Source organism: Schistocerca nitens, chromosome 1 (assembly GCF_023898315.1).
Source record: "Schistocerca nitens isolate TAMUIC-IGC-003100 chromosome 1, iqSchNite1.1, whole genome shotgun sequence".
In the NCBI taxonomy this organism is placed as follows: Eukaryota; Metazoa; Arthropoda; class Insecta; order Orthoptera; family Acrididae; genus Schistocerca; species Schistocerca nitens.
Window position 1 is genome coordinate 633,355,052 of NC_064614.1, and position 12,805 is coordinate 633,367,856.

At 38.3% G+C, this 12,805-nt stretch overlaps 1 protein-coding gene across 1 annotated transcript in view; it reads left to right on the plus strand.

The window, feature by feature from the left end:
• The window catches only part of LOC126257987 (polyribonucleotide nucleotidyltransferase 1, mitochondrial), a 149,172-nt gene that overhangs the window by 49,960 nt on the left and 86,407 nt on the right, over positions 1-12,805 (plus strand). Inside the window, exons 3-4 of the mRNA XM_049955606.1 lie at positions 415-588; positions 3,147-3,340. Of these exons, the coding sequence (XP_049811563.1) occupies positions 415-588; positions 3,147-3,340 (368 nt within the window). The remainder of the gene's footprint in view (positions 1-414; positions 589-3,146; positions 3,341-12,805) is intronic.

Genomic DNA, 12,805 nt, shown 5'->3' on the forward strand with positions numbered 1-12,805 from the left:
CTGATGATGCCCAAGCCTTCTACATAACTTGACAGATTTTACTTTTTTTGTGACCTTCTCACCATGCAAATTACTAACTGTAGATTCACAATGTATGTGACAAAAGCAGCTGGCCCATCAGTAACACGTATAATGGTTGAAGTCTACAATTCAAACAGACTTGGTAAGTCTGTAATTCACACTAAGTTGATAAACAGTACTCCATAAACACACATGCTGTCACCGTGTAAAGTCACCACTGCAGATAATCAGAATTATGATAACATTGTTTTGTGTGTGTGTGTGTGTGTGTGTGCGCGCGCGCGCGCGTGTTTGTTTGTTTGTTTGTTTGTTTGTTTTTAATTTGGGAAGGGGTTGTGATAGTTACGGTAAGCCAGACAACATATTGAAGTTCTTTCAAATGTAAACATTCAGATGTGATGGTCGTACATTGGAGGAACTACGGCCGATGTCATGCCAGGTGGGAATGTACCGGCCGCTCCATGGCTCAGCTGTCTTCCAAAGAGGTCAAACTCAGGTCTTCTGCACAGTTGCTTTGGACTCTCCTGATTCTGCTCTGCGAATGGATCCAATTACTACACTTACCAGGTTAGTTTATTTTCATAAAGAGGGAATATGTAGTAGGTGTAGTAAATAACTTAGCTGTTTAAACATTAGAAAAATGTTGATAATGCATAGCTCTTTATTTATCATTGTTGTTTCTCTCATCTCAAATGTGCTTACCCCTTTTTGGCTCTAGTGGTCATTGTCAGATACCTCAGAAGAGAAGGAAGTATCTTGGCTGTTCAGACACCTTGTTGCATTCACAGAAAACACCTTACTTCTTCAACAATTTTATGATTTTGTAATTGTCACCTTAATGTAAATGTAGTTTGTTCCAGCAAGAAAATGCCTATTGTTAATTAAATGGGAACAGGGTGGGTTCTGTACCTCTGTGAAGCTACACTGCATGATAAAAAAAATTGTACAGTAAGTATTCAAAATTGTTGTTTTTGTATAGCAAAAGTCCACTTGGAAATTTGTGTATAACAGCTTCCCATATACCCATGTTGCAAAAGCATAGATGTTGGTAGTTGTGATAGACTCATCTTTAAAATACCATTGTCTTGATTTTTGTTACTTCACTGCCTTTGCAGTCAGAAATATGTCATGCTTCCAGTGTATAACTTCTTTTTGAGTAAGTTCATGGCAGTAGAACCACATTTCTCCCACTGTAATAAATCTTGATTATCATTTTTTTTCTGTGTACATCTAAATCTTCCTAATATTGTTGGTCAGTTGATTTCTGCTTCAGAACCAGTCCCGTCAGGGACTGATCCATGGCACTATCAGAATGATGAATGATACTTGAAACTACATAGAAATGGTGTTACACAGCAGACAGGCACATGTAAAAGTAGATTTAAAAGTAAACTAAGCTGTCAGAAAGAGTCCTTAGCATCTGGAGATGACAGTAGTCATGCATATGTGGATTATAAGTGTTTGAAAGTGTGTGTGAGTTTTTTTTTCTTTTATACAGGGTGTCCCATTTATCTTGACCACCCTAAATAACTGTTTGTCCAGATGCAAATTACAAAATGTTTCAAGCGAATGTTCTTTAGCCATCAGGGGGACATCAATCAGCATGACTGCCTTCGTTGTAGCGTTGTTGTTTACAAAGATATGAACAGCAGTGCAACTTTTTTAAATGGCACCCTGTATTTTTTATTTGGTAATTCATATATATTTGAAGGACGACTCCATCCGATGGCTCATTTATGTCCTTATTTAACCTAGCAAGATTACGGCCATTGTCTCTCTCTTACATCTAGCTTAATCTACTTTTAAATGAACTTTCATATGTACCTCTCTGCCACTCAGTGTCTCCTCTAAGTGGTGAATAGCAATCTGCCCTATTTCATATTCTAGTTATTCCATCCTGGATTTTTCATTGTCTGATATTGCAAACTAAACTAATAAAAATGTTTATTTTGTATGTTGCAGCACTGGGCTTAACTTAATACTCGTGCATGATTCTTTGAGCTTTTTGCATCTTTTGTGATGCATTTTATCGCAGGATGGAGAATCAGTAATCACATTTACTGCCTGCCTGGTACATTTGAGTATGTACTAAAGGCTGATTTGCAACTCCATGGTGAACTGTATCTGAATTTCATGTGCCATTTTAATCTTTAAATGCTCCATTTCAGTGACCTAGTAGTCCTACACCAGCCTATTAAGTTTTAAGTAAATATTTAGGGAATGCTCACTGATGTTCAGAACAGAATACACAGAATAGAATGATGGGACCTGATTATTTCTTTGTAATCTATAGAAAGAAGAGGAAAGGTTAGTGAATTGTGGGAAAATATGTAGTATTGAAAGAGCAATGGGACATTTCGAAAAAAACTGAGACTGCAGGAAAGATACAAAATGCAGATACTGGAATTATTCTAAAGCAATGCCTGTATCAAATGCTGTTAGAAAATAATAATTAGGAAATCATTAAATTTGGTTAATCCTAGCCCTTGTCATTAAATATTAAGTGAGAGGAAGTGTCTGACATTTAACTATTTGAACGGTCGATGGGGGGTTCTTCCTCTCTCCTGAAGTAACTTATTGCATTACTTGCTTGCCGTACATATTATGTCTAGAGATAGAACAGTTCGCAATTATTCTTGAAGTGTTGTTATAAAGACAATGTAAATAGTATGATGAGTACTTTCTGATTGAAGAAATTTCTTGTATCATACAACATATACAAATTTTCTCTTGGTCACATTCAATTGATCAGATTAAGTGATCTGTGACACAATATGACAGTGCTAAACTTATTTGTGGTGCGACATTAAAATGCATTCTATGTTTGAAGTCCATGTATGATGTAATGAAATTTAATAGTTAACAGATTTGATATAGATTTAGCTAATTAAACATAGTGCAGGCATTGTTGTATACATTTAGTGACACACACACACACACACACACACACACACACACACACACACACACACACACAGTGCGGAAACAATTCAGTGGAAAGGCTTGCTCTTTACTGGGTGCCACATAACATTTATATGTTTGTCTACCAGATAGTTTTTACTATTCTCATAATTTAATTTTTTGTGTTGACAATTGTTTTACAATTTTAAATTTTAATTCTGCAGTGGATTGAAGGAGAAGAACTTTTTCCTTCATTATGAATTTCCTCCGTATGCAACAAAAGAAGTTGGACGTACTGGTGGTGTTGGCCGAAGAGAAATCGGGCACGGTGCTCTTGCAGAGAAGGGTTTACGACCTGTAGTGCCTACAGGCTTCCCATTCTCTATCAGATTGAGTGCTGAAGTACTGGAATCAAATGGTTAGTGATCAGTTTGATGTCCGTCGATACATGTGTAGCATTGTAATGTAGTCGTTCTTACTGGTGCAGGCTAATGATATTAGACATTTCCGTATAATCACTGCGGTTGGGAAAGTATTTGAAAAATGGGAAAGTTACCATTACTAAACAGTTAAAGCAGTGACTTTGCAAACATATCATTACATAAGCAGTTTGAGCTATGATAAAATGACAAAGTGTTTGAGAATATACTAAAATTTTGACCATTACTTCATACTGCTGTGACTGCATTTTGAAAGAGCAGTGTAGTGGTAACTGGCACATAATCTACTAAAAAAGTGACCAAGATTTTTACCTTGCATCCATACTTGTTCATGCGCTCATTTTGTTAGGATTACTGTTGCTATCACTCTATTCCTTGATGGTTTTGTCATTTAGTTTTCTAGATATTTCTCTGAAATTTACAATGTTGGACCCTATGTCATACAGAGGAAACTATTTGCCTTGAATGTGCAATCATCCATGTATTCACCTTGAGTGTAATGTGGATGACATTGGAAAACTGTTAGAATGAAGAGAATATAATACTTTTTCCTATTTCCTTCTTTCTTTGGGATAGTGCCAAGCAAAGCCACTGAGTAGCGTGGACTCTCCAGAGACAAATAGGAGATTATTAATTGTTATATAATTGTTGAGGAGATTCTGCATTGATTTTTGTGTTCTTTATTATTTGATAAATATAGTTTGTATTCTTTATAAATAGTTACATAAACTGTATACACATCTGGGACCTCTGGAGGGATGAACTGAATGAGTAATTTTCAGTTTGTTACTGACACAAAGCAATCACTCATATAAATACATCGGCTACACCATTGCAATTTCATAACCACTTCTACAACCCTTTAGATCACATAACATCAACAGATACGAAGAAAGTAAATTGGAAAAAGAAAACACTACATGGCAAGCACCCATATCATCTAACACAGCTACACATCGATCAAGACGCATCCAACACATGGCTAAGAAAAGGCAATATATACAGTGAGATGGAAGGATTCATGGTTGCAGTACAGGATCAAACAATAAACACCAGATATTACAGCAAGCACATTATTAAAGATCCCAATGCCACAACAGATAAATGCAGACTTTGCAAACAACAAATAGAAACAGTAGATCACATCACAAGCGGATGTACAATACTAGCAAATACAGAATACCGCAGAAGACATGACAATGTAGCAAAAATAATACATCAACTTGCCATACAACATAAACTAATAAAACAACACGTTCCCACATACAAGTATGCACCACAAAATGTACTGGAGAATGATGAATACAAATTATACTGGAACAGAACCATTATAACAGATAAAACAACACCACATAACAAACCTGACATCATACTCACCAATAAAAAGAAGAAATTAACACAACTAATCGAAATATCTGTACCCAATACAACAAATATACAGAAGAAAACGGGAGAAAAAATTGAAAAATACATCCAACTGGCTGAGGAAGTCAAGGACATGTGGCATCAGGATAAAGTTGACATTATACCACTTCTACTATCAACTACAGGAGTCATACCACACAATATCCACCAGTACATCAACGCAATACAGCTACATCCAAACGTGTATACACAACTACAGAAATCTGTAATTATTGATACATGTTCAATTACCCGAAAGTTCCTAAATGTAGTGTAACATATACTGTACAGTTAAAAGGAAGTCACGCTTGATCAAGGTTCATGTCACTTTCTATTTTTAACCAGACATAACGTCTGAGAAAGGAAAGAAGTAATAATAATACTATTACACTATGCTACTGCTACCACCACCACCACCACCACCACCACCGCCATCACCACGATTACATCAACACTGACTGCTGCTTTCTCTGTGATGACATTGTGATGAGTGGTTTTGTGGATGGTGGATCTACAACAAGGATTCATCTGAAGATAACATCCACATTTTATACGTTGTGACAAAAGGTGAAGTAATAGGTGAAACAAACTCCCAATAAATGCAACAGATTTGAATAAGGAATTCCAAATTGGGACTTGCAATGACAGACATTACAACAGATTTGATTCTGCAGTTTTAGAATGTTATCAAACGTGAACTGTATTGCTGACATAAGAGAATTGATGAAATATCTAAAAATGGCAACATTAGAAAGAAATCAAAAAATCATTATTTTTGAAAAATACTTGAAAGCTGTAAATCAACAATTTCTTAAAAACACAGTGGAACCTCACTTAACAAGCGTAATTTGTTCCAGAATATTACTCATAGTGTGAAACATTCGTTAATGAAAATAATTTATCCCATATAAATACAATAATGTATTCCATGCAGAAAAAGTACTAAAAATTTTATCTTATTCATGCCATTTATTCAAAGAAAATTATATATACAGTATTATGTACTTTATTATTCACAATTCGTAACTAATTCTTTTTTACTAGGAAGCTGTCTATAGTCATTTGTTTCTGCTGATGCTTCAACACTTGGCAAAAATGCAACACAGCATTATCGTCAAATAAATTTGTAGTGTGCGTAGCCACTGCTTTATTGGGTAATGACTTTTAGTGTACAATGCAACCGATTCCTATGCTTTCAGCATTTCTCCTATTGCACCAGAAGATTGCTGCTTTGCTGTTACTGCCACCTCCTCCTCCTCCTCCTCTTCCTCCTCTGAAGAACTCCTCTCCACAACTTCCTGTTGTGAAACACACTGCAACTCCATAAGCTCTTCAGTGGTCATTTCTTGGCTGCAATCTTCCACATCGATATAATTGTTATCTACTTCTAGTCCCATCCCATGCTTTTGGCCAAAGACACAGTCTCATTGACTATAGGCTCCACAGGTACTGACTCAAACGCCTGAGAGGCACATTCGACAATGCACTCAGACCAAAGCTTCTTCAAAGCAGAAGTGAGAGTTCTCTTGATAACCCCTTTCCACACCTTTTCGATCATCTCGATGCATGCAAATATGTTGAAGTGATATTTCCAAAACTCTCTGGGAGTGAGACTGGTAGCTTCAGTCAACTCAAAGCAATGCTCAAAAAGTGCTTTAGAGTAGGGTTTTGTAAAGCTGGAAATAATCTGCTGGTCCATAGGCTGGAGTATCAGAGTGGTGTTTGGAGGCAAAAATCGGATCTTTATGAATTGAAATTCGTCAAGGAGGTTGTCTAGTAGGCCTAGAGAATGGATAGGAGCGTTGTCCATAACAAGTAAGATGTGGAGTGGCAGATTCATCTCAAGAAAATATTTTTTCACCAAAGCACCAAACACTTCATTGATCTAGTCACAAAAAAGATGACATGTCACCCAAGCTTTGTTGTAGGACCTCCGCATCACACTTAATCTGCTCTTCTGGACTTTACACTTTTTGAAGGCTCGTGGAGTTTCTGCTTGTATTGGCACAGAATAGCAGTGGACAATGGTCTTTCATTGGTTTGTGACCAAGCAGTGCATTCTCCTCTGCTGTTATAAAGGTAAACTTCAGCATCTTTTTCCAGACTGGACCAGTCTCATCACAATTAGAAGCCCTGTTCCAGCAGATAACCCTCAGAATCTATGAGCATCTTGAAGTTGCTGCCGAAGCTTTCTACTTCCTTTGTGTCAGAGGTGGCTGCTCCGCCATGCCTGACAATGTTGTGGATGTTGGTTCTTCTCTTAAACTTCTTGAACCACATAAGGCTTCCCTTAAACAGTTCTTCGGCTGCTGATTATCCTGTCGCCTTCTTAACGAGACTGTCAGAAATCACTCTCCCCTTCTCACAGTGATGTTCTCAGTAAAAGTGTCACATTGCAATTGCTTTCCGTATGTCCATATAAGGAGCAACTTTTCGACATTGTCCATTAAAATGAAACCATTGTTTAGAAACTCTTGTCACTCCCTTTGAAGCATCTGTGTCCTTAATCTTGTCCTTGTTCTTAAAGACTGTGCAAATAGTTGATGTAGACTAATTGTACGTGCATGCTAAATCAACTACGCTCACACAATATTCGCATTTTTCAATGATTTTACATTTCATGAGACTCGAAGTCGGGACCTTTGCCTTTCATGGGCAAGTGCTCTACTGACTGAGCTACCCAAGCACGACTCACGCCCATCCTCACAGCTTTACTTGTGTCAGTACCTCGTCTCTTACCTTCCAAACTTTACAGAAGCTCTCCTGCGAACCTTGCAGAACTAGCACTCCTGAAAGAAAGGATATTGCGGAGACATGGCTGAGCCACAGCCTGGGGGATGTTTCCAGAATGAGATTTTCACTCTGTAGCGGAGTGTGCGCTGAAGTGAAACTTCCTGGCAGATTAAAACTGTGTGCCGGACTGAGACTCAAACTTGGGACCTTTACCTTTCGCGGGCAAGTGCTCTACCGACTGAGCTACCCAAGCACGACTCACGCCCCGTCGTCACAGCTTTACTTCTGCCAGTACCTCCGGACCGAGACTCGAACTCAGGACCTTTGCCTTTCGCGGGCAAGTGCTCTGCCGACTGAGCTACCCAAGCATGACTCACGCCCTGTCCTCACAGCTTTACTTCTGCCAGTACCTCGTCTCCTACCTTCCAAACTTTACAGAAGCTCTCCTGCGAACCTTGCAGAACTAGCACTCCTGAAAGAAAGGATATTGCGGAGACATGGCTTAGCCACAGCCTGGGGGATGTTTCCAGAATGAGATTTTTACTCTGCAGTGGAGTGTGCGCTGATGTGAAACTTCCTGGCAGATTAAAACTGTGTGCCGGACTGAGACTCGAACTTGGGACCTTTGCCTTTCGCGGGCAAGTGCTCTACCATCTGAGCTACCCAAGCACGACTCATGCCCCGTCGTCACAGCTTTACTTCTACCAGTACCTCGTCTCCTACCTTAATCTACCAGTTCGAGTCTCGGTCCGGCACACAGTTTTAACCTGCCAGGAAGTTTCACATCAGCGCACACTCCGCTGCAGAGTGAAAATCTCATTTTATGTTTCATATCTAAGGCCATTTTCTAACTCTTATGGTAGAATTCTTGCAGCTTTATCTTCAGGGACATTTCTATGGAGGTTATTGGAAGTTGCACAAAAAAAATAAAGAAAATTGTGTGATCACAAGCTGTACTAAGATGGTAGCAGAAAGAGTGCTAAACCTGGACTGCAGTAAATACTAAAGACATTTTTCATATGCTGCTGCCGACAATGAAAGGTGTTCATATTGTTGAACATTTGCTACGCGCAAACAGCCGGTGACATTATACTAAATCATTGTCACTCGCTACGTGAAAAATTGCTTGTTAAATGAGTAATTTTTTTATAATTTGTTTTGATTGTTATGCGAATTGCACATTACGGGAGGTACTCATTAAATGAGGTTCTATTGTAATGAATTTAAATTGTTGTAAGAATATTTTAGAGAACAATTTAATTCCTTATGTGCTGTGTGCCTTCGATAAACTTCCTCTTCCTGTTTGTCTATGAAAATCTCTGACTAGTGACACTGAGACAGCATTTGTGATTCTGCCAAACAGCACCTTTCCCGTCGTAGCTAAATCTGATTGATGGGGAACTTTATTGTTGCTTTTTGATCATCTTGGTCAGACTAACCATTTATGAGTAAAATGGGGCTCCCATCTGTTTTGTGAAAGACAGTTGATTTTGGAAAAAAAAAGTTATACATTGCTCTTACATTATGTCCTGTTATTGTTTGCAGTGTGACTGTGGTAAATAAAACAAAACTGGACACCAATAGCACGAGTTGCTGTCAATCTGTACTAAGTGGGATTTAAACAGCATTTAATTCACCAGATGTAAGGATTTGTTATGTCTGCTTCATCGTGCTAGTACTCAATCTGATTTCCTGCTGTAGTACACTGTTATACTGTATGTTTGCAAGTCTATTACTGAAGCACAGCACTCGGAGCTGTTCGATGTAGGACGCATTTAGGTCTACTAACTGGGAATTTATTCCACTTTTTGTGTGTAGAGCATGCCCCCTCTTTTTTTTCATTATATTATGCAAACAGCAATGTGATACCAACTTGTATCCCTCTAGATGCATATGCCAATTTTATAGGCTTTGCATGTTGTGACAGTATAATCCAAACAGCATTGAAAAGCAACAATATCTTGCAAGCAATAACTTTGTGTGGATTATATATTCTAAATTATGAGTATATCACTATCATCATCATTCTCTCTATCAACTTGAATATCTGGTATAACAACCCATTTCTGACTGTCATATACTTCCGTAGATGTTATCGCAAAATCATATTTAATAACATAGTGTAATGCAGAGAATTTGAATAACTGTACATTCTATTCACAGTTCAGTCATTGGTATGTACTTTACACACTTCAACCAACAAACCAACAGGACGTAACACGCAAAACAATGAGAACAAATACTGGAAGGTTTACAGACTGCTGCCCCATTTTATTCATTTTGTTTACCAATGGCACAAACAAGTTCCATAAAATAAACAAATGTATGGTGTTGGATTGCATATTATATATCGCCAACTGCATCTAATCATGAAGTCTCTGCATTACTGTAAGGTATGTACTGTATTTACTGAAATGCAGGCCTACCTTATTTTTTCATTTTTGTGGTCCAAAAATGCACCTGCGTCTTAGATTAAGGGAAAAGCCTAAGAAAATTCCAAAAAATGCTACTAGAAGCTACCACAAGTAGTTATTTTGCCACAGAAGCATGCTTCAAGTATTGTATGTTAATTATTTTTTATCGTGGGGGAAATTAAAATTTAATATTGCTTATATTTGAATTTAGCAGTTCTTCAAATATTCATAGCAATAAAAATAAATCTCATTACGTAAACACCATGAAAATGAATATTTTAAAGAAACTTTCAGAAGTTGGCAATCAGTGTAGGAACAGTTTTTCATTTCTACAGCCTCAGCTCTGTCCGAAGCTGTCTGCATGTGTCAGTGTACATTGAGCAAATTTTCAATGCTGCCAATATTCAAGCCATAACAGTAATAAGTTTTTCACTACCTCAATTTAATTTTATAGTCATGAGTACAAATACGTTCCATGTTTGAGTGTCATCATCCTTGTAAATGAGCTTCTATAAAACCTTGTTACTTCTGCGAGAGATTTCTACCCCCCTTCTGCACACCCCCTCCCTCAAACTTCATTTGTGTTTCTTCCACTGACCCCAAGGCCTATGAGAACAATGCTAGCTACAATGTTTGCAGCCAGTGCATTTGTATTTCATCCTTTGTTTCAGTCTGCTTTAGTACCTTTGTGATGTGCCAGATCTTAGTCTGCCATTATGGAATGTATTCACAAAGTTGAAAAGAGAGGTTATTTCTCTCACATAGAAAACATGAAATCTTGCTGCAGGGCAGTGATACAGGATTGATGAGAGTAACATCAGGTGGTGGACACAGCAAAAGGAATAACTTTTTCTTTTTAGCTTCATCCAGTAATAGGAAAATATTATCTGGGCCACTATCACACGTAAGAAGTTGAGCTGAATGATTTTGTTAGGGAGCAATGACAGAAGTGCTTACCTGTGAGAGTAGAAATTAGCCAAGTTAAAATGCATGAAATCGCTCAACAGTAGAAAATCACAAATTTCAAAGGAAGCTACAACTGAGTTGCTTGTTTCATGAAATGTTGGGGATTTTCTCTTTGTAAGTGCACTTCAGTTGCGCAGAATGTGCCAGAAAACTATCAGGAAAAACTTATTGAATTTCAGCACTTCATAATCAGATGGTGCACTGAAAATAAATATCTGCTTGGTCCACTAGGTAATGTGGACTAAGTTCCGGTGTATTTTGATATGCCAACAAATTACATGGTAGAAGCAAAAGGGAACAAAGATGTCAAGACACTATCTGCGGGTGGTGAAAAGCGGGGCAAGTATATCATGCTTGCTTATACAGCCAATGGCCATAAACTGCCACCATTCATTGTTTTTTAATGCAACACATTACCCGAGTTGTAAGTATTTTCAAAAAGTGTTATTGTACCTGCTAATGAAAGTGGCTGGTTCACAGAGGACATGGTATTACAGTGGACTAAGTTGTATAACAATGTCATCATGGTGCCTTGCTAGGTTTGCCAAACAAGCAAAATTTCTGTGTTGTACTTTTGCTTTTCATTTTTGATTCATTTTCTTTCTAGGTATGTGACGGTATTTAGAATATACTGCTACAAATGAGAAGACATCATGTGAGTTTCTCATTTGTATGTTCATGTAATAATTATTTATGTCTTTTTGTTCTGTTATGTGCTGTAAATTTGTATTTTTGTTTGCCACATTATTGAAGGTTTCTTCGTAAGACAGGGCTGAGGTCTACCATAAACCAGCGTGAGCCTATTTCCCAGAAAAAATGGTCCTCTCCTAAATGGTGAAAGAAGTTGAATTCTTACGAGACTTTATAATGTGGGTGCTGAACTTAGTTGGGATGGGAAAAAGAGTGGAAAGCAGGGCACTTGGTGGTGGTAGGAAAAAACCTTTGAAAGAAAAGACTGTTTCCAGTCACCAGTGGAAGTTTTATTTCTCCAAAAGCCTACACCAGAGGGGTACTCTACTCAAACTCGCAATGGCAACAGGAGGCTGCCACAGTTAAATTGAGAGGCATTGCGCCACCAGAGGGCGGAACTATGGACATGTCTGGTTGCGGACCAGCCTGGCAGGCAAGAGAATTTTCTCAGTACCGATACATTCTCATCAATCTGTCTGTCATGCCCCATGTGATTTCTTCCCCCCACCCTCCCACTCCGTCCGCCCCTCCCCCTAATCTTCCTATTGGTGGGCAGATGGTGCGTCAGTAGGTGTCCCTCAATCAGCAGTACTAAACATAGCGTCTGTATTCAGCTGTACTACCATGGGACGATGTTCGCTTGGACTGAGTGTTTGTGTTACACAAAACATCTGGTACTATGCCGACTCAGGCTCCAGCACTGTCTTCCCAAGGAGGCAGTACTGTGTGTCATAGAAAGACAATTAAAATAGAAAATTAAAAAAAAAGATGAAACCCCTTTTTTCCTCTTAATAAAACTGCTCACCATGCACAATACTAGCATTGACCGACCATATAAGGACACAACAAAAATCTCTACTGTGTTCAGGTATGCAGCGCAGTGAGACCTGCCTTTAGCATCACTGCCCACAACCCACCTGTGTGTGGCTCCTTATTATGACAGGCGGTATTCTAGGTGGCCTTGCCCAAATTTGTTTGTCGAACAATATTGACAGATGTAGGAGACGCTGCAAGAGAGAGATTTTCCTCAGTGATGACAATACTTACAGTTTGCACTTTGTACAGATCACTTGTGCTGGAATTGATTCTGTGTGGACAAATTATATTGTTTAGAAGGGTACAAAAGTCATCTAATAAAGTACCCTATGCTACCTCCGGCAGAGACGATACAAATGAGTGTCTTGGATATGTAGATTTGCCAAATTTATATTCTTTAAATAAAGTGCAGTACTCTCC